Source organism: Tinamus guttatus, unplaced genomic scaffold (genome assembly GCF_059628265.1).
Source record: "Tinamus guttatus ecotype Peru unplaced genomic scaffold, ASM5962826v1 Tinamus_guttatus_pri_ptg000356l, whole genome shotgun sequence".
Lineage (NCBI taxonomy): Eukaryota > Metazoa > Chordata > Aves > Tinamiformes > Tinamidae > Tinamus > Tinamus guttatus.
The window spans coordinates 551,659-574,779 of NW_028288890.1; the positions used below are offsets into that span (position 1 = coordinate 551,659).

A 23,121-nucleotide genomic window follows, 5' to 3' on the forward strand; every position below is an offset into this window, starting at 1 on the left:
CTTAAGAGTTTGTAATAAGGTAACATCTCCCCCAAGTGAATGCTTATTATGAAAGCTAATTAATTGCTTTCCAGTAATGAGAAGTCTTTGGTGTTCAAAGAAAGCAAAATTCACTATGTAGGAATTAAACTGTTTATTGAAACAAAGCTCCCCCCACTTAAAGACCTCTTTATGATTAACATTACACATAAAACCAAAGAAACTGAACATACAAACATACAAAGTATATGTAGGCAAGAAATGTGCTAAAATCAGTCAAAACATAGTATTAATTGAACTGAAAACTAAAGCAATGCTTTGTAGTTGTCTGGATTTCCCTGGGGGATGGAGAGTCAATGCTTATCTGCTTTCCTCAGAAGAGACAATTTTGATTAATATCAGACCCATCTGACTCAGTCTATTAAACCCTGAAGGAAGGATATTCTTCAGATATGAGAGATATGTCTTTGATTAATAATTCTACCATATTGCCATTCCAAGCATTAACTGCATGGCACCTATGGAAAGGGAAAGCCTTTGAATTCTAGGGAAGAGAGCTAACTTGTGCTAATAGACCTGTTCTTTGTAGCCTGTATCTGAAGACTGTATGACAGTCTTCCTCCTACCTTTAGCCGAGGAAGTCCAAGTGCTAAGGTTGTCACTACTTCCTTGCAATGGTTATAGAATTTAGCTTTAGCTATATCAAGCAAGCAAAGTTACTTCAGACATTCTGAATGCTTTGCCTAAAGACACTGGCAATCTGTCTAGAAGAGTTCTCTTAAGCACTATCCTAGTTTAATTGACCACAGAAGTCTACAATATCGTGGCCATTTGAGTGCAATCTTACCTACCAGTAGCATATGTTCAGAGAAATGCATTAAATCACTCAGCCCACTACACTGGACTACCATGCATGGTGTAACTAATGCCAAATCGTCTCACACAGGGTGGGGAGAAATCAATTTAACATTATCTCTTGAGTTTTTCCTGGAAGTGGAAGCTTTGGCTTCAGATCAATCAGCACCAGCCCTCTCATCCAAGCTGAGCATTTTTCCTGATGCTTGTGATCAACCTCTTGCTGTATTCTCTGTAGTTCACAGGTTTGACATCCAGTGCTGTAGCCTTAATGCGAGATTCATCCTTTGAAAGAGAAAAACGGCATGTAAAGAAGAAAGCTCTGTGCTCCAGGCATTTGGTTTAACCTTCTTTTGCCCCAGTATTTCATTGCTCTTGGTATCAGGGTCACTGGGGACTTCAACTTGAGAGCATCTCCGTTGTTTTAATTTGAAATACCAGGTTGGATGAACTTGGGGGGAGCATTAGAGAAGGACACTGGATCTGTCCTTCAACACTCTGGTGCTAACGACAGGCAGCACTTGCTCTGAGCACCTGCCTTCAGAAACTTCTCCCCACATGCAAGAGAGGAAGATATTTCTTATGGAAACAAGTCTAACCATGCAAGCCACATGCTGTGCTCTTTGCCTTTGGGGATACTTACATTGTAGGTCTCGAGTTTGACGCGGATCCTGAACTCATACGTGTTGAAGTTTGCATTTTGGAACACTTCCTCAAACGCCTGCTCGTTCTGCAAGGAGGACAAAGACAGACATTAGCTGCTGACACGCCGAGGTGCTGGTAGTACCAGAAGATCTCAGAAAAGTACATCTTTTGTAGATGTTGAGAAAATGTTGTGACTAACTGCATCACACTGGCAGGCCTGAATTTTCTATCAAATTTTAGATGCCAAAACTGTAACTTACAGTTTAAGAGAAAGCTGAATTCAAGTTAAAAACTGTTTTAGCTGGCTGAAACGAATAGCCCACAGTTGTGCTGACTCTGCAACCAAATAAACAGAATGAAAATAGTACAAGTCTGCATGAGATTCTCATACTGCTCAAGTGGCAATTTCTGATGGTCTGTTATGACCACAGCAGAGTTAACTATTTCCTTATTAACAGCCTGTTAAGACATCCAGTCTCTGTGCCTGTCCACCAAGACTTTATGTAACCTTCACATCCTGACACAGACCTATTTATGAGGCTGCTGCATAAGAAAGTCACTGTATGTTTTGAATATGCTCTTATACTCATTAGAAATAGTTTACCTTATTAATTTAATATGATCTCCTCTAATCAGCACATGAATACTAAACATTATCCTTTATTTATTATAGGCATCACTTTACCACGTGCCATTTCTCAAGAACAGCACAAGAAGGACAAATCAGACAAGTTGTGGAGACTGGGAAAAGCAGCCTAATCTGATAAATTAGTTGTAAAAACATTTCCTGACATTCAAAAAAAATTTCCACAGCCCCACCATGATATAAACAAATAAGTATTGATGCATGTGTATCTAGCAAATGCACTTGACTTTGGATCAGTCAGCCCGGAAGCAGATAGACTATCTGATCTGGAGTTGAACCCATCTCAATTTCTCTTATATTCCAAGAGTTACATTTGTCATTTTTAATGTATGCAGCACTATTTTACAATATAAGGCGACTCCTCTAAGATCTAGAAAGGCATAACAAATGAAGGCGAATAGGAGTAGCTAGTTTTCAGACCGCACAATTTAGGCATATCCTTTCTGAATATTAAAAATTTTCTTCTAACCATCACATGGATTAGAGGATAAGAAAATTACTTTGCAAAGCATTTGGCTTCTCTTAGCTCTGTCAGACTAAACTTCAGTGAGTGGAAAACACTGTTAGTGTTCCAGCCACTGTCACCCTACCTATCCTCCAAGTTTTGGGAATAAATGACAAAAGTAGATGAAAAACTTTGTAGATGTATCTATGTTTAGACACTTACACTCTAAGCAGTGGAAAGATTTCTATCAACTTCACAGGACACTGCATCAGATCTTTAAAAAAACCCCACTAAAACAGGTTTACTGAAAATGCATCAAGGTCTTTTTTTAAAGGCTCATGAACATAACAAAAGCAATTTCTTCGGGAACACAAAGCATTGCTGGTCAAGGGCTCATTCCATGTTGTGTTTCATTTTCTAGCCTAGCCATTTCCACTACTCAGCTCTTCACAAGACACTGCAAGTTTGCATCCTCACTGCAACTGCTATCTCCTTCCCCATCCAGGTCCCCTCAGCTTTAAAAATGACAAGGAAATTTTGTTTGAACTCTAGCAGAGATTAAGCGTCTCTGAAGAAAGAAAATATTGACAAATTAAGAATGTCTGAAAATGGAAATTTAATTTAAAAGTGCAAGCACATCTAATTAGAATACCCTGGCAATATATCTTCCAACAGAGCAGAGGTGTCCAGCCTTCATGACACCACACAAACTTTTAGCAGCCAACAACCACCAGCTTGATATCACTTACCTCAAAGAGTAAAAGTAGAAGAAATTTCCAGAGTCATTCTTGCCTGCAAATTATAGAAAAACTAACCCTGCTTTGCAGGAGTGGATGGGGTCTACAAGCGTGCCTCAGGGCAGCCGCGATTACAGACTCCGCAATCCTTCCCGGTTCATTTCCTCCCACAGCCAAGAAACAGGATTACCAACAACTGCTATATCCACAGAGCCCTGCTATCTGCTACGCTGTAGCCTTAGCTGGGAACACAGCAAGTGCTCTAGACCAGTGCTCACACACCATTCAAGAATTCATGCTTTCCATATAATTAAAAACATATACTTTATGTAGCTGGCAACTAGAAAGGAAAAGATTATTTTGGTGGGAGGAAAGGAAAATGCAGTAGAGAAGCCTATAGGCACAGAGGGAACCAAATACTGTTGGGTACTGTTTAAGGACTTACAACTACCTTAAAAACCCCCTTCTAATCTGTCAGAAGAAACAATTAGTTAAGTAACTCTACAAATGACCTATTTTAAGGCATAATTTTTGGCCCACAAAGTTTCTGATGATATTCAGTGGAAAAAAAATAAGGAGCCTGAGAAGTGGGCTAACGCACATTAGTTCAAAAAGCTCCCTGCCTACTTAAAAAGATGCATACAAAGTGTTCTGGAACTTTTTGGTTTTGTAAACAAGTTTTTGGAACGTATTAGAAATAATATTGTTAGCATTCCCGGGTAAAACATTGTAGATTCTTTTAGTTTAGATACAATGATTAAACAGCCTGTCCTTTCTGTTTTATTCAGCATGTATTAAATCTGTCAGCCTTCTAAGGGCTGTAGCACTAGCCACAAGTGCTCAGCTGTCTCTCAAGGTCCAGGTGACGAGGACAGGCTGATCTTCAGCTTTTAACAGCCAAAAGAGCTCAGAGGTAGACAGGGTAGACAGACTGACTGTGGGAGCAAAATACGGGGGAAATCTCTGTTCTCCAGGCAGATGGCCTGTGGAAAATAATCCTGAGGAGAGTAAACAAGTCCCTGCCAAGAACTTCAGAGCAGGGAGAAGCAATGATTTGTGATCTTGTAAGAGATACTGAAGTCCAACATCTGGAGGAAAAATCTTTAACTGAAAGGCCCGAGTTAGCTCATCAGCTCGGGGCACAGGCAAGATCAAGTTCTTGCCAAATACAGCAGAATAACCTTCTCATGTGCCCCTTCTGTATTTAACAAAGTCAATACTTCCATAAAAACTACATGAACATACCCCAGTTCCTTTGCTACCTTTGTTGACTTGAGTGCTATGTGTATACACAGGCATGAGATCACGCTCCCTGCAGGATCAGCACTAAGATACCACACACCTTACCTTTTTCTCCAAGTTGCCCTCAAAAATAACACTATAAGAACAACTTCTTTACAGAGGGATCAGAAAAACACAAGAAATTTGAGGACAGTCATGTAAGATGGGTGAAGTATAGTTCAAATTCTAAACATCTGCTAAAAAAGCAGTAAGCTGATGGACTACCTTTTCCTTCAGCTCTCCAAGGAAAGCAGCACTTTGCCCAAGAATGAATTCTGCTGACTCTTGGAAGCAAGTCACCCACTGATACTCCAGGCAGTCTGCAATAGTCACCTGAAAGGGGGAAAAGAAAAAGTGACTTCATCCAGCTGTACATTACTCAAGAAAAGCAACACAAAAGAAAAATGCATTTTAGAGCTGAAGATAATTTTATTTCAAGTAACTAGGAGAGCCCAATGCTCTGTAGGTACTTTCTTCACTGAGGGTGGAAGGCAACAGCTCTTTTTATAGCTGCACAGAATGTCATAGTAATTTAAAGCAAGTTAATATTGACAGTACATTATAAATTGAGTCACAGAGAAAGGCCAACACGATGATATTGGTACACAGTGATGGAGGTTCAGCTCTGTTCTGCTGTCACTGATGAGCTGTGAGCAAGAACAGGCAACCCAGAATGGCAATAACCAAGAGTAACACCAGCAAAACTGCAACCTGCATTTACTTAATATATACAAGAGAACTTGAACATAATACTATATGCTTTTTATGATACGAGGAGACTACCAAAACATTCAAGGGCATGAAAGAATAGTAAAAAGATCAAGGATTAGCCTCATGCATTCCCTGGCTGCTTTGATAATTAGGAATGGAAAAATAGGAGAAAAGTTGTTCCTGTGATTGTACCCTCAGTACCTCTATTTTCTCCGAGAGTGATTCTGCTGTGTCAAGCAGTTCATGTATTCCTAGAAGTTACCTGCTAGAAATTATTTGGGAGTATTGTGTGCTTCAGTGAGACTGCAGGGATAGCTCCCTTCTCTCTGCATGCCCGCCTGGCACTGAATTTCTAAGCAGCAGATACAACTTCTAATTTATAATGTAAAACAGAGAAAGGTTCAATGCTCACAGTGTAAGCAAGCATCACAACAACAATCCTCAGACAGCAGCTCAGAAGCAGCTCCATTAATGCATGAGACAGAACAATACCTACAAAAGAATGTACTAAATATAGGTAGCAGCTGTAAAAGTGCAATTACTGCTCTCCAGAAATGCCATTTTACTTCAGTTTATCTTCACTACTGAAGAGGCGTAGGCCATCTGTACTCTGCACTGCATAGTACACTTGGAAACCAAAATCAACTGAGCTAGCATCAACTTTTTGGCAAAGAGCAAAGCTTTTAATTGGAGCACTAGGAAAACAAACTGCTAATCAGCTCAATGAAACATTCCTCACTCAGGTGCAGCATACAAACCATTTAAGTATCCTCTAATCCACAGGCACCATAGATAGGTGAAAAACACTATCACCACACTCTCTGAAAAGGGTTTTTTTTTTTTAAACTGTGCAAGGAAAGAAGGTGGTGAGAAGCATCCTCTCCTCTAATCCATTTACTTACCAGAAGCATCATGCGGTACTTGAAGTTGGGGAACTCACGATCGCACTTTTCACAACGGTACAGTCCATTTTGTTGGTCTATCACTTTCTTATTGCAATCCTGAGAGGGACATGCCTGGTACATGCAGTTCTCTTTGCGCAGATGTACCACTGTGCCCACACAGCTAAAATAATCCGCCTAGGAGGGTGAGTGTGCAACATTAGCCTCAAAATACTCAATGTTTTCTAATTCTGAATTAACTACAAAGCCTGGTATCCATATTTGGATGTTTAGGATTAAAAGGCTTAACAGATATGGATTATTGGAAAACTGTAAATCAACCCTTCTGTTGCAATGATTTCCAGGCTTCCATTATGTTAATTAAAGTCCTTATAGCAAGGTTATTTTGTGTTTCCATTGAGAGAAATTCCAATTGCCAGGTTTGCTTCAGATAAAGCATATTTGCTTTTTCCCATTGTTTCTGTTCAAATCTCCATTTTTCACAGGATTAAGATTTTGCACTTTCCTATGCCTCTTTTGGGAGTCAGTACAAATAAAGAAAACCTACTGTGGAGTGTTACAGATAAGCATTTGGTTAAATTATACCCACAGAACAAAATACCCATTCACCATACAAAAGTAGTCATTCTAATGGCTTAAGACCACAATCAAGTCTTTCAACAGATAAACAGAGGCTGCTTAAGAAGCATATGCAAGAAATCTCACATAAAATAGCTGAATTCCAGGTGAAGTTTCTCCCTCAAAGAGAAGTTTTCAAGTATCCTGAATGGCTTGGCACTTAAGTTTGAAATAAATAAATAAATCAGGAAGCAGTATAAGTCTAGACAGAACACTGGACTGGAATGTCAGAGACCTGGGTCTTACTCTTAGCTTGTCTATTGACCAATTGTGTACCCCTGAAAACCACTTCCTCTTAATGCACCTCTTTCTCCAATAATACTTTGTGCTATTTATAGAAACAGCTTTGCAATTGGCTATTTACACAACAGGGCTCAATTCTCCTGCAAACTTTAGTATCATGTTGTGACATCTGCAATGTTTCTGAATTTAGTTTTTTAATTTCCTACACACTGAAAAAATAAGCATATAGTGCTCAACCACTGGGCAGAACACCTGTATGAAATGTAGCTTCCTCCATGCCCAAACTATACAGAGCCTGGCCTCGGATTCAGTTGCCATGCTTTACCTTATCTCCTTGTCCCAAGTTCTCAGATTTGGCTTCAAATAGAGTTTTCCAGTTGGTATTTCCCCCAGTCGCAGGTCCTCCCCTCACATCAGAGATGGAGGTACATTCCAAAAGCTGCCCCTCGGAGTCAAACCTGGAAGCATAAAGGGTACACTTTGCTTTTTGATAGCAAACGACACAGATTGATCAAAACCTTACATTTTGTTTCATATATTTAATACAAGGGGGATTTTCTTTAAAAATCAATGATTTCAAAGAAAACGGTTACAGTGCAAACAAAAATAGCATTTCAGAATAAGTTAATACTCTGGCTTAATTAGCATAGTATATTATAAACTCACAAAAGGAGGGCAGCTTTGTTCTGTATAGCTGCTATTTGTTTGCCAGCTAGTGGTCAAACCATGCACTGCATGCTTCTTAAAGGCAGTCAGATAACAAGATTTAAGGGCATCAAGATATTTCCACAATTAAAATTAAATTACATGGTACCATTATCTTTGAAGCAGCTTTGAAAGGAAAACAAAACAGCATGGAACAGATTATGCTCCCCATGTTAAAATAAGAAAGCACTGCTTTTCAAAGGTTGTACTAGCATCCTAGCCAGGTGGCTTTGTTTTTAGAAAACAGGGCTTTTTATTGAAACTTTACAGGCACAATTGCCTTTGTTTTAAAGAATTGTTTCCACCTGGGTATAGTAACATGACTAGTAGTTGAATCACATCTTGCCCAATTTTGAGTGTAAGCTCTGCAGAAAGACTGCTGGTTTTAGCTTGCACCATATTATTACATATTTTATACATAGCATTACATTGTTTTTCAGCAAAGCTGTTTCAGCTGTCATGGCTCAAATATACATCTCCTCATGTCAGTCCTACCTCACACAAAGATCTCTAGAGTATTAAAATAAAATAGAAGAACCAGAGGCTGAATTATCATGCTCTTTATCCTGCTTACGATTCAGATTACATTAGGAGAAGGATGATGGAAAAAACTCGTTCAGAAGTCTTGACATGTCGGTGAACCGAGTGGCACCAACAGGTTTGAGAAGTGGCTCTGCTCAGCCATCTTCTGGGCTGAATTATCAGGTATTTGTTCAGATTTGATGCCCTTTCAGAACAGGGCCAGAAAGCCAGAATCTTAGATCACAGGTATTTTCCCCCGTGGTCTTATAGAAAAAACACAGGGCACTTGAACTTTTTTCCTCTTCGCTTTTGCTTCTCATCAAGTAGTTTTTCAGTTCTTGGGAGGACATGCCACCTTGTCCTCATGCAGCACAACGTGCGCCCGTATTGCTAATCCACAGACTGCACACACAAGCAGGACTCAAAACCTGAGCTTAATGAAAATGTCACAGTAATATCTGAGACCCACAATCAATTTTATCTTCAACAACCCTCTTTAGCACAGAAAAAAATACGGGCTATTTGCAAAACAGAATGCCAACCCAAGCAACTTATCCATGTGTGGAGGATTCAGGCAGAACCTAAACACTGGATTAATAAAGCTGAATGCTTTAGGCACTGTCCTCTATTAGTACATACTAAAACAGTGGCATGGGGTGCACTGAGAGCAGAGTAACTTCCTACCCTAGAAGCAATTGCATGTCACTATGAAGCTACTTTGCTTTGTGACTTAGATAAAAGTGTTACTATCTGAAGAATATCAGGTAAGGAACAGAGTCTGCAAGAAGTTGACACAGTCCTCCAGTCCATATCTGAGTACATAGCAGATTCCACATAACAGAAAAAGCCTGTGGAAAAAAAAAAAATGTTGGTCTCCCAGCTAACACCTCAGAAAGCAGAGTTAGTCAAAAGCCTGATTTCATGCTGCCTTCCAAGGCTCTGGGTCAGCATACGCTACTCCTACTCCAATTCTTCAAGATCTGTCACGGAATTACAAGTTTGTGAATTGAACAGCTTAAAAAAGACAGCCTTTCAGTCCCTAGTGATTTTGAGAAGTTTCTGTAACTGTAGAACCCTTATCTTCTGCTCCCTTTTTTCAGCAGTCTACAGACTGCTGGAGTACAGAAAAACAAAGAGAATAGTAGAGAAACAAAGAGAGATTCCACAGCAGGCTGCAATGAATCAACACAAGCAGTCATACCATCCTCGGAGCTTAAAAGCCTCTGGGCTATCAGGGTTGATGACAACTGTGCTTGAGGACAGGACAGACAAGCTTCTACCACCGAAGTCGGAGACTCTGGCTCCTTTGATGGCTATCACAGGTTGTCTAGAACCATCAAATTTTTCAGCCTGCATGTGTGAAAAGACAAAAAACATTAGTGACACTGCAGTAAATGGTATTGAACTTGTGGTCATAATTCACAGATCATGACAAGAGAACAAATCTAAACTAAACTATTTTCCTTTAAGACTTATAGTTTTAAACTATATCATTAAGAGTTTATATGAGACCAAGGCAAAAAAAATCCCCAAATCCTTGGATCCTAATACAGAACAGCTGCAGACCACTGGTTCGGAAAGAAAGGACTTGGTCTCCTCCATCAGGAGTTTTACACTAGCATTTTAGAAAGACGGATAGGTCTAAACAATGAAGGCTTCACCAGACAGGAGAAATTTAGCTAGAGAAAACTTTTCAGAAGATTAAATCACTCTTTACTTGGCTTGATTGAGCCTATTGCTGTTTACAAAGCAAGAAGCCTAGACATGTGGACAAAACTTTTCATTGTTACTCCATTTTCAGTTTTAACCTCAAAAAGAGACACTAAAGCTGTTTAAACTGGTGGTGACTGAAGTCACACATACAGACACTGCCCAACAAGAACCTCTTGGTACTATAGAAGGGTTTTGAAAGGCATATTTTCTTCTGGATCCCATACCACTTAAGCAGCAAGGATCCATGAGATGCATAAAGAACACATATCCGAGCAATAAAGGTACTGACTACTATGGGGGCATATGAATTCCAACCTCACCAGCTGCAAATCACACAGCTTTAAATAAGCCACCTTCCCCTCAATGCTTGTAAACACCACTATTCTACAAGTAAGAAAATGGATTTAACATTGTAAAAAGGCACATCCCTGATCTCTCCTTGGAGAGTTACACCAGAAATCAAACAGCCAGTAGCCCTTCCTACAGGGAGATGCACCAGCCTCAGAACTTTGTAACAGTGAAGTTTAGTTTACTCCATTTATATCAGCAGATAGTTAACAGTGTTTAGATACCTCCAATATCCGTGTACTTGATGATCATTTAGCTATAAAGCACCACTGTCAAACTGGCAGGGTCCCTCCTATTTTATAGATCAGAACATAAATACCTAAGCATCCATAGTACAGTTGGAAAATAAAGTAGTCTGCAGTAAGCGGCTTCTTTATCCTTTTTAACAACTATCCAGCCTCTCAACTCCGGGTCGGATGTTTACACTTTCAGTTTGAGATACAGCCTTTCAGCCCCTCTAGGTAAGCAACAGTTTATGCAGGGCAACAAATACCCCATGCTATGAATAAAATTAATCTAAAATGAGACAGCTGTAGCTACCGGGCTTTTCCATAATCAAACTACAAGTCATATCCTTTTCTAAATCAGAAGTCTGTTATCTTTGGTCTTTGGGCTTGAGACAATGTCTGCAGTTGTTCAGAACACATTAGTCAGATCTTGTCAGCAGTTTGTCAGAGAAAGGTTAAGAATATCGCACCTGAATGAAACCAGACAGTCTTTCACCTTCTCCTCTCTGCCCCTGACTCCTTGAACACCTCAGACAGTGCTATGCCCATCTCAGATCATACCACACCTTTGTTTCTTCACCTTACAAAAGGGAACTTTGAAAAACAAATAAAATAGGTACGTACATCAGTTCCCCACAGCGTAGCTGTCACCAGCTTCCCAGATGTATCCATCAGGTGCACATTCCTCTTTGACACCTCCCTGTTGTTAGATTTCACTGTAATTTTAGTGACTTCTTCATAGCTCTTACAAATTCCAATTACATCTGAAGAAACAGTAACGGTTTAGTTAGAATTACTCAAGGGTCACAATAGGGGCACATGAGCAGAGACCAAAGAGAAGAATTAATTCAGTGCATGTTTTTAGCTTGTAAGATCTTATCTCCCCTATTCATATCAAAACTGATGTGGAAACTGAATATATTAGGGGAGGAATGCTTTTGATGGAAGAAGCTCTACTACAGCACTCTTTTTGCTTTAATTTTGTTGATGAAGATATTCATGAACGCAAATCTCATTAGAAAAATACCAAGACATCATACTACCTTTCCCCAACCCACGCTGCCAAAGGGCTCCAACCCTGACCCTACAACACTCCCTTACTGCTCAAGAACGGGTCTCAACCAAGAGGTTTCAAAGCGACTATAATATAAAGAAGAAACTAACATCCTCACTGGTCTGCATGTTCGGGAAGCAAGGATTAACACAGTTCACCTTGTGCTCCCTAACAATAAACCACATTCAACAATACACATCTACCTTTAAATTTCCTAGCTGAGTGCTTCTGAATCACATGCATCTTGTGCCTGCGAAACCTGAGAACTCCCGCCCCCACTCAAGCCTCTGATTTTTCCGGAATACTCTGTCCAACAAATTACAGAAAAACAAACCCCCAATACTTCACAAAGCAAGCCAAAACAGTCATGCAACTTGGACTTGGATGCAAGGAATTATGCCAAAAATCACTACAGAGATAATTAGATAGTAGAAGAAAGCAAGACCATGGAAGGTATGAAATGCACACGTGCTGAGCAAGGACATTTTTTCCTTCAGCCCTTTTCTGCAGAAAACAATGAGTTTTTCAGTGCACAATAAACAAGTATCATTTGCTGTCTTTAGCTTGAAGCACAAATTTGCAAATAAATCAGTATATATTGTTAGCAGAAAAGGACAAAGACATCCTAACAGTAAAATTACCTGAGGCTTTTTTAATGGCAACCAGCACTGGATAACTTCATTCAAGGGCCCATAAAACACCGTACACTCACTACCTCCCCAGGGTTCACGACAAAATAAAATTTCGAGCCTCACAGTTTCCAATTTTGATATTTATACTGACCAACAATTGAGTCTTTGGGCGTGTTCTCCAAGTCAGAGATGGATACAAAATCAAACTGAACAGATGGAAGATGCTGGGCATCGTCACAGGGCACAACTGAAGTCTCATTAGTGAATGTAATTTCGTAGTCATTCTTAACAGCTGTATATTGCTTGTTAGCAGTCTTCAGATTGCCTTTGGTAAAATAATATACCTACAGGAGAAAACAACAAAACAGGGTATTATCAGAAGTCAGACAGGGAAAATAGACTGTGTTCACCTTTAAAAATCCTTGCTATGCTTAAGCTCCTCTTTTTAGCTCATGTCAGTCTATGAAAGTACAATGCTACTGTACCTTGTTCAATTCAATGAGTGGAAAGAACTTGTCTGCTTGATCATTGAATGCGGTAGCTCTAATCTCACCCTGCAGGAAAACAGGAGAGCTGGTCAGAACTGAAATTCAGCAGGCAAAAAATAAATCTTTGCAATGTTCAAGTGGCACCCGTTCTACAGAGTGGTCTGTCAGGTTAGCTCCAGGCATGTGTGGAAAAAATAACCTCTTTGCATTTGTAGTTAGACCTAGAATGACATTCTGCATGTGATTCTCTATTCTCACATTTAATTTTCATTAATGTATCTATAGCTCCAAAATGAAATGCAAGAGAATTACGTATCAGACGTAAACCTCTGAACAGATACACTTAAAGCTGGCAATAACAGTATTCCATTACAGGCAAAAAACCCACGTTTCAAATAGATCACTCTGCTCTACATGCAAGCGCACAGATGTATTGTGGTATCTCCTGCTTATGCAAGATGTCAAGTCCTTAAGTAACAATTAATAACAATTATAGATTCACTAGATATAAATACTACTTTTTAAAAAATGTGAATGCTGACAGCATGCAGAGAAAATATATGGCTGATGATAACATGTTGTAATATTAACCTCACATTTTCTACTATATATAATCTTGCAGAATCTTGTTTGTTTTTGCAACTGAAGGCGGTAATTTGATGAGAGGTTTGGGTGACAAACTGCAAGTTTAGTTAGATTAACCAGATACCATTCCCCAAACAAACCACAGGTGAAATTTCCTAGTATTACAATAATTCATATTCCGATTTTCTCATAAAAAGTGAAAGCTTATATTTTGGAGGTGATAGTTCCCTTACGCCTTGTTTTATAACGTGGTATTTAAGCAAAGATGAGACTTCTTTCTCAATGTAAAGGGAACTACAAATCTAATTATGTTGTCAATTTCCATAGACAACTATATTTTGAAACTGCAAGAATTTAGTCACACACTTCAATGAAAAGTAACCAGTAATGCCATATATTTAAGACTTTTCTTTCTGAATAAAAGCTGATGATGTTCAGGTTACTGAATACAGGAGTACGAATTTCAGCCATAATACAATGCCATTTTTTACAACATACTTCATTTCCTCTGTTCTGTCTTTATGAAGGGTTCATCAGTATCTGGCATACATGATAATTTTCTCAACGTAACACTTACACTTTCATCAACTAGCTCTATAGAGAAGAGCTTTCCTTCACCACGGGAGTTGCTCCACGTGCGGATCTGGCCCTTTTGGGTAACACGGGCACAAATGGTCCACCTGAAAATGTGCAAGAAATCACTATTCTATGCCCTCTTTTTTAGAAGACATTCAAGTTCCAAAGGCTTGTAAATTTAATGTCACAATTTAAAAGCTAGGAATTTTCCACTGAACCTTAGCAATACTACCTGCCTTTCTGCAGCTTTCTATTTTAATGGCCTAGACCATTAAAAATGAGGTTATATAGAAAGCAGCAACAAAGCCGGACATAAAATATCCAGTAGATATAACGGTGAACAATCCTTCGGCATAGAAGTAGGCCTCGTATTTTACTCTTCTCAGGTACATTTCCCTATATAGCAGTTTGCCTGTACTGAAAAGCCATTTTAGAACTCAAGAGCCCAATTAGAGGTTTTATATTTAACATGGGTAAGCAAATCAGCTTGCATAACTTAAAAACATTATTCACAAAAACTACATCCTCATGCTTTTAAACAGAAGCTGAAGTCAACAGCTTACTTAGTTGTTTTAGCATTAAGTTACCAAAAAAGACAATTTATTTTTCAAGTAAAAAATTAAAACCCATCAAGTTCAAAAGATTATCAAATTGTTGACAAAATTAAACAACACAAAAAAAACCCCACCATGCCTCTAGGGCTGTTTTGTTTGGTTTGAAGCTGGCTGATGAAATCAAGAAAACTTAATAAAGAATGATTTGCCAGAGGATCATACATGAGAAAGCAAAAATAAGCCATTGCTCCTTTGCACTTGTAACATTTAAATACCTATAAAAATAACTTACTTAGACTGGTAAGGGTTCAAGCTGGCAATTGGCACAACTTTGGACTGGGAGCCACATGGTGTCTTCACTGAGCTGGGAGCACTTGGTTTCCCAAACTGCTTGGAGGGAGCATGGTACTTTGGAGCAGTGGGAGCTTCCAAAAACATAACAGAAATCAGAATCTCAGGGGGGAGGGAAGAAAACAACACAGCCAAAAGCCAAGTTAAAATCTGGAACTACATTGGGCACCACAGTTCAGCTGTAGAATTTTTCTTGCTATGCAATGGGAAGCTGCACAGAAGCCAAGGTCACACTTAACTGTGGATAGGCACTTAAAGCTCCACTCACCCTGCTATGGTGGCACCATATTGAGTTTCTATAAACTATTTGTTCAAGCACTCCTGCTTTGGGGTACAAGTGTTTTCTAGGCTGGAAACTTTTGCAGAATACTCAGATTTTTTACAGCACTTACACTAGAAAAGGAGATGTCTCCAGGATCAAGCAGGTGAACACGATTTAAGCAGCCAACAGTTGGTTAGCTGTGAACTGAGCTAAAACACTATACATCAAGCTTTGGATCTACAACATTTAGGGAAACAATTAAGGAAATCAAACTGTTTCTTTACATACAGCACTACTGCTAATTCTATACACGAAAGAGACTAGAGTTTAAATGTAGAATTTTAAGTCATGTTTAAGAAAAGCTCATTTTCTGTTGTAGTAAACGTAAGTCCTATTATTTCAAAATTTCTTAAATGGTTTGGGAAAGAACACAGATAGGTTAAAACTTCATTGAAAGTCAGGACTTGGATAGTTTTTTTTTCTTTAAAAATAAGTCTACAGAGTGACATTTACATTGACTGACTTTTTCAGTATCTCACCATTGAAAAACTTCATCAAAAATTGTATTTATAGATGTACTTTCAAATTAATTTCTGTCCTGTAACACCTGAGCTGTTTGGCCTCAATAGCTCAACATTGATAACACACCTTTTGGTCAGCTCCAAACTGCAGCCTACTTGAGCATCCAAAGAGCAGAGTTTCAAAAATGCAAAATTGCATCAGACTAGTTGTTCAGCTTGCATAGCTTTGCAAGCAAGTCTTTTTTCCAAAGTCCCTTCCTACTTCCTTCCCACTTGGCAGGGGAAGTATTTTAAGTCATAAAATAGTCTCTTATAACAATTCATCTCTTCAAGCTAGTGGTAAGTCTTCAATACCTTGTTTCTCTTCCAGCACTGGTACGGAAACGAACTATTTTAAACTGAAACTGTAGTTTTTCATTGCACCAAACAAATTGCAGAAGTCCTGCCCAGAATTACTCTTACCTGCTGCTGATACATTACCATTCGGCTGCTGTGGTTTGCTGGGTGCAGCATTTGCTGCTGGAGCTGAAGAACGTTGCTGCCCCTGGCCTGACAATCAAAGGGAACGAGACCATTTAGTAGAGAGCACAATAATTGAGACTACCCTTAAACCTTTTTCTTCCGAAACAGGGCTAGCATGAAAACAATGTTAACCCTGTGGATGCACACTAAAATTCAGGAGTTGGGAGACAGCAGTAGTAAGTTATCTTGTGCACAATATTACCAGGGAGGAATTTCAGCCAGATCCTTCCTTAAGGAACTTTCTACCTTGGAAAGATTCATGTTTGACAGTTATTTAAGAGGACAGCATTGAAGTAATCCTGACAACTTCTCCATTTTTAAAGGCTTCTGTTGCTCTGACAGGTAGTTTTGACTACTACCACCTAAAAGCTAAGATAAAAACTGTAGCAGAAATATCTCTTAAAATTCAGAGAACACTAAAAAAAGCACTGGGCTGAAGTCAAATATGAAGTTAACCCACAACAAGATGCTTGTAATGTTTTATTTCCAGTATATAGTTAGCATGGGGATGATGGGCTCGTCTCTGCATTCACCATGGTTCCTCTCAGGACTAACACCAGACTAAGTGCACACCTGTGGATTCCAAGACTTTCAGTAACCTTAAATCAAAGTTATGTGAGCATGGTGCAACTACACTGAGGTATTGATCTACAGTCCAAATACTTGGATTTTATGAAAATAAGTGTTTTCCTTTCATACTTTGCCTGGAGCTCAGTAAGGATCCAACCTTTTTGTCTTTCTGGATGCAGCTAACTCAAGCTACAAATTTGCAGGAGGTCCCAGGCCTGAACAAAGACCTGCTGACTTGGCATGAGGGAAGAAAGATAGTCCCAAGGAAGGGAAGAAAAAGATTAGACCAAGCCCCTAAATATCACAGGGAACAAAAGCATCAAATCCCAGAATAGAACAGCAGGAAAAGGTGGCACAGAAGTATGTTAAGAAACTTGAGCAATACAAGGTGTCCCTGCTGCATGCGTGCCACCCAGCAGACCGAGGAGGTAACAGTGACCCTCTAGTTATTTTTAATCCCAAACAAGGTCTTCACACAAAACCAACATGCTCCTCTAATTTGCCGCAGTAAAGTCACAACGGGGACTGATGGCAGCAGTCTCCCTGGCAACAGCGTGACGTCAAGCACTAATATGTATTTTCTGCAGAATCCACTAGATGGAGAAGTCTGGGCTCACCCTTGCTCACCTGCCTCTGATGCAGAGACCCCCCGGTCAGGGTCACTCCAACACCCCAAATCCATTTTGTATAAAAGACTATTGAGAGAAAATGGTTGGAAAGAATTCACGAGAATAAAAAGAACAGGAACGTGTGTATAAAACAGTAACAGATTTCCCTCACTGCTTTTGTCTCAAATCATTTTCACTAGGATTTTTAAATAGGTAAATATGGATTTGTGTAACAAATTCATGTTTTAATGCTTGTCTACCCACAGTCTGGCATTTCTGAAGATATTAAGAATATATTAACATATCTGTGAATGTGTTTAAGTTTAGAAGCAGCAGAAACTCCAGTTTTCTTGCCTGAAGAGTTTAGATGCTCTTAATTTTTGGGGGGTGGCTAATGGCCCACAGACCACTTATAAACCTCAGAAAGCTGACTCCTGTATTAAAAATCAAGCTGAAAAAGTATTTGAAATGCCTAACATTTGTTTTGTGTGTCAAGTTACTCAGCTCCAAACCTTTGGCCAAAGCCAGTCACTTAGTCCCCTTTAACCTAACTGCAGTCTAACAGTAATCCCTTGGTTCCAACAGTTTATTATCAACAGGTTTCCTTCAGTGCTTGGTGACAGAAGAGCTGTCCCAGCACTGAGTGGCAGCACACAAGGAAGAGAAAAATGCAGTTTGAAAGAACAGACACCAAAAGATGACAGCAGGAAGGGGAGAAAGGAAGATGACAAATGAATGGACAAATATACCAAACATCTCAATGCTGAAGGATTAATGGCAGGAATTAAACATAAATAACAAACAACTGTTACAATAAAAACACATTCCAACATCAGAGTAATTTGAGTGAGATGAATGACATTAATAACATTATCTTATTTTCTACTGAGAACTAAACTGCTCAATCTTAATTTTCAATACTACTGTGAAACACTGCCCAATAAGTTTTTATGATATGTATTAAGACTGAGTCTCTGCCTTCCTTGTTCAGCAGATTAGTTTTTGGTGGCTTTACAGTTGAGCAGTAAATGATGAACTTCTCACTCCTTAGGTCCTACTGTGGTATTATAGTCTAGAAGAGAATATTCTGTACTCCTAGGTTGAGCAATGAAATCTGAACTTAGAATAAGACTAAAAATAGGACTTATTTTAAAACATATCTGAAGTTCATTCAGGAAAACAGCAAAATGATCTTATGATATTCATTCAGCACTAGCTCGCTTATCCTCAAAATATCACCTGTCAATATGTAAAAGAACTTAAAGAATTTGTAACTTTAAATAACCCTTTGCCATTATATAAAAACCTTTATGACAAAAACAGCAACCCAGCAGAACAGAAAGGCTGATTTGGACATACCTGATCTAAGCTATTCCTTCTGTAACTGGGACCTTACTTAATACCAAATCAAAGGTTATGAAGTCTACAGAATAATGTCAGTGTTAAAATGCAGCATACAGCACACATCAAACTCAATCTTACTTATCTAATTCAAGAGTGCACTTACTGTGATCATGCACCTGCAACAGTGCCAACCCCAAATAATATGTAAATTTAAGGACTTCAGTGCCAAGAACTTTTGTGAGTCTAAACTATGAAGTCTGGTAAGCACTTCTGGTTAAAGTGATGTAAAGATTATGGCCATTTACAACTTAGGTAGTTTCTTTATCACCTATCCAAGCTATAGGCTGAAAAAAGTACAATCTATGCAGAGAATAACATCAATAAATTACAAAGATATTTTATCAAAGTCATAGTAATTTTGGACAAAATTTATACTTCAAGATATATTCACAAAACAGTTTAAGATCTGATATTATCAGTTGTTTCTAAGCAACAATGCTTAGAACCGAAAGACACTATAGGCTGCAAGAAGTTTGCTATTGTGTCACATAAGCAAAGGAAATGAGAGAGACAGAACTGTCTGCTCAATAGCTTTGCTGAAAAAGCTTGGTCTCTACAGCAACTGAGAGATTAAACCATAAAATCAGAGATGTCAACACATTTTTTAAACAGCAATTAGCTAAGTAACTATCACAGGAACAATGGCTTCTTTAGGCTCATTTCACAAACGCCCCTCTAATTCCCCAGAAAGAGAAGTTAATGAAGAAAGATGTCTTTGCCTTTGCAACAGTGAAATTTCTACTTCAGTTACCAAAGTAGATTTCTAAGCAGAACAGTAGTGTACCTATCACTGTCCAAAATATCCTACAGAAAACTGTTAGCAGTGCATGGTCCCTTAGTACTAAAAATATATTTACTGTCTTTGACCAAAACCAGTCATGCCTCCATAAAAAGCTAGTTTGCTGATTAGTTTCAGCTATTACTTGTATCAATGTCAATAATGGAGCCATTCAAATATCTTTAAATGTTACTTATCCTATCTCCTTTTTTTAGGAGTAGAACTAGAAAAAACAGAACATATTTCACAATTTTGGCTCAACTTCTGAACATCTGAGGTAAAAATATATACTCATCTGGAAAATTATTGCCCTGGGAATAGTTCAGCAATGAAAATAAAGAACACAGTTATGCACCATAATAAAAACAAGAGACTCACAGTAGGTTAATATCAACCCAGATCTGCATCTTTTTTTTCAGACAGCAGAGTAGTAACAGGTGCTTAAAAAAATCTGTATATTGCTTGTGTTTTTGTATCTGTAACTCACCATGTACTTTGAGCAATCTAGTTTTAGTGCTTCTTGAACTCTACATTCCCGCAGAGGATGTACCATTATGTTTAATAGCCTTTAATGGATTTTTCCTTCATGGCTAATTGCTTTTTGAATCTGTGCCAATTTTTTGGCACCCACATCATGTGGCATCAAGTTCCATAATTCAGCTCTGCACTGTTTGGGGGCGTGGTACAGCCTTTGTTTTAAAACCACTGCCTGCTAATGTAAGAATTAAAGAGCATAAAATGAATACAGAAGAGGAGACTCATCACTCTTTACTCATCCCCTCCAAGCCATCTTATAGTTTCATAGATCGTTATTACATCTTCCTTCTTTTGTTTTCTTTACAGATCAAAGATCTTAGTCCCTGTGGCTATTCATTATAAGATACAGAGCAGCTTCTGCATACTGCTGGAAGTCTAGGTAGACACCAATGTATGCTAAGTATGAATAATAAAAAGCTCTGTTATCACAAATATAGACCCTTCAGGATCACAGAGGCTGAAACTTCAACCATAGCTAAGATTTTACAAAAATACAAACAAAGTCTTTTTTATGTTAAGCAAATAGGAAGGATGTTTAAGCTCTGGACATCATTGCTGCAGGCATAAGAAAACTCAGCATGTCACCCTGCTTGTTGTTAACCAAAAACAGGCACCTGGAAGACTATTTTAAGTCTCTTCAGACAAGGTATTTCTCTAAAGCAATTACCTACCTTCATTGTATGGCACTGGATTGCCAATATTCCCACCAACCATATCTGCAGTTTTCAGGACATCCACATCCATCAGAATAACCACTCTCCTACAAACACACAGCAGACAGTGATAAAGATTTTCATTTCCTTTGCATGTCTTATCATATTGTGAATATCCTTTCCATGCAGGTAAGAGAAACAGCCACTAGGGGCAAATATTTTGGAGAAGAGACCTGGAAATAAAGAGCTCTCCACTATCAGCTTAACCCACTCACAAGGTACAAGTAGGCTGAAAATAATATAATATTTCAAAGACAAAAGATGACAGGCTGAATGGGTGCCTAGTGGCTTGAAAAAACAGCCAGATACTACAAGAGAGGATACAACTTTCCTTGAATCAGAGAATGTATTCCTTCTGCAGATACATTGAATAAAAAAGTTAGAACCTCTGTGACCATTCTTCAAAACATTTGCACAATTTAGATAATCACTTCCCCAAGTCACTTGTTAGTTTACAATACTCCACCACTTTCTTCTCTCAAAGTTTCATAAAAGAAAGACCACAGGCTTTAAGTAACAAAACTTCATGTCTTTCCTATAACATCTCATTTTAAATGAGTTTTAATAAACCTCAGTATAATTCTACATACTGTTGCTGTTTACTTCAGTCTTCTGTATTAAATACAGCTGCACTAAAATCACATGCAGCAGTTTTTACTATTGCTAATGTTTGTGTTGTATATTCTCCCTCCAGCACAATCAAGCCCAATTATTTATGTATAATCCAAAGAAAAGCACTTGGCCTCTGCTTAGTCACATAGGATGGAGCACCCATTAACATTACTGCAATTAAAACATGAATACCTTCCATCTTTCAGACTGTTGACAATGAATCTGTTAACTTGGCAGATACAGTGAGCTGCTAAGCGTTCCTCTTCCACAAGAGAGTTCAGCTGTGTCGCCAGCATGAATGCTGCAAAAAAGTAGGAAAAAAACATGGAAACAATTACCATACATCAGCCTTAAGAGGGGTTACTACAGTTGGCCACAACTTTTCCAGTCAGTCTAATGATGCTACATTAGATCTATAGCTTGACATGTTAATTAGGGCACAGTGCAGCAGCTAACAAATCACCACCACTGTGAACATAAAATAAGGGTTTGCCTCCCAAATTTAGGGGAATGATCAGGCAATGACAGCTCAAATACACTCAGTTAGAGAATGATTAAGCTAAACTTCTTAAAAGCCACAGTTATGAAAACATTAGCTACAGCTTTCTGTCTTCATTACGTCCTTTAGTGAATTAATTGCTTGCAGTTCACAAGGGAGCACTGAAATACAGCCACACACTTCAGAACACAAGTTCTGAATTTTACATATATATAACTTGTTCCTTCAATACTCATTTCATCACTACAAGCCTAGATGATGGACCAGAAACTATGGCAACACTACTCTCTCCACACTTGTAAGAACTCACTGCAGCCTGTCATACTTACAGGAGAGTGTGTTAACACCATCACTCATCAACACTCGGTAGCGCGGTGGCCCATTTCCTGTAGCAATAGCCCGCGTATTCTGAAGGAAAACACCAGATTGTTAGTCTTCAGTGGCTCATTCAGAAACACTTCAGCAGCAAAGTCGCATCTTCAGTGGGTGACTCAGTCTGTTTAGCCTTCTTCTCAAGCACTGATAGCAATAGCAGAGCTCCAGTCACTCAAAACCTACTTTTCCCATTCACACTAAGGCTACACCAGTCCCGCTCTGCGGAGCGGGCTCGGCAGCGTGCAGCCCTACAAGGCAGCACCCACAGCCACTGCTGACAGGACAGAGTAAGGAGGAATACTCACTATGACTTGCAGCACAGGCTTGACGATGTTCTCCCCCTGCATTATGGCCTAGAGAGGAGGAAAAGAGAGAGACTCACAAAGAGGTGTCATCTTCCCGCTCAGGGGACGCCCAGCAGAAAGGAAAGTGTCAGAATAGAAATAATATCAATAATAGCTGACACTGCTAGGACCAGCCAAGACCCTCCACATAGACCAGCCCAGCTCAGGACCCTGCACCCAGCTTCCCCCCTTCCCCTCAGGGGGGAATCCAAACTGTGGGCCTTGCTCCACCCAAACCACCCCCAACACCTTCCAACCAGGCCTCATCCAACACCCAGGGCCCCCCCTCATAACCAGGCTTGACCCTGGCTGCTGCCGCCTCCTCTCCCGACCAGACCTGGCCCAAACCCCAGAACTTCCCCCCCAACAAACACACCCATCCCTGAACCCGGTCACCGACCCGGCCCACCTCGTCCCTTCCCGCCAAAACCCAGCGGCCGGTACCCCCCCGCCCCACCGACGAGGGCGGGACCCAGGCCTCATCCCCCCGCTCCCGCGGCGGCCTCACCGCGATGGCGCCCTCGCTCAGCCGCACGGCCATGGCTTCACTTGTGGTTCT

The 23,121-nt window shown here is 39.5% G+C and overlaps 1 protein-coding gene across 2 annotated transcripts; it reads right to left on the reverse strand.

The window, feature by feature from the left end:
• Positions 1 to 193: 193 nt before the first annotated feature.
• Positions 194 to 23,114, reverse strand: RPA1 (replication protein A1). Of its 2 annotated transcripts, none has more exons than XM_088530027.1 (17): positions 23,071 to 23,114; positions 22,524 to 22,571; positions 22,173 to 22,251; positions 21,537 to 21,645; positions 20,691 to 20,779; positions 16,081 to 16,149; positions 14,759 to 14,891; positions 13,914 to 14,016; positions 12,749 to 12,817; positions 12,415 to 12,607; positions 11,202 to 11,341; positions 9,491 to 9,639; positions 7,388 to 7,520; positions 6,202 to 6,378; positions 4,814 to 4,921; positions 1,478 to 1,564; positions 194 to 1,119 (listed from the first exon to the last, which is right to left on the reverse strand). In XM_088530027.1, exons 1-17 carry the CDS (start codon positions 23,101 to 23,103, stop codon positions 1,012 to 1,014), a joined length of 1,827 nt encoding a protein of 608 aa, XP_088386153.1. In that variant the 5' UTR covers positions 23,104 to 23,114; the 3' UTR covers positions 194 to 1,011. The 2 variants fall into 2 exon arrangements, with proteins under 2 accessions (XP_088386153.1, XP_088386152.1); XM_088530026.1 differs by having other exon boundaries at positions 16,063 to 16,149.
• Positions 23,115 to 23,121: the final 7 nt, after the last annotated feature.

What these genes read in the sequence shown, in the direction of transcription:
- RPA1 (XM_088530026.1), bottom strand. Translation starts at nt 23,103, where the DNA reads ATGGCCGTGCGGCTGAGCGAGGGCGCCATCGCG. An exon ending in AACAGTCTGAAAGATGGAAG is followed by an intron (nt 20,780 to 21,536) that starts GTATTCATGTTT and finishes GTGTGTTTGTAG; the next exon opens with GAGAGTGGTTATTCTGATGG. An exon ending in TGGTAATGTATCAGCAGCAG is followed by an intron (nt 14,892 to 16,062) that starts GTAAGAGTAATT and finishes TGTTTTTGGAAG; the next exon opens with CTCCCACTGCTCCAAAGTAC.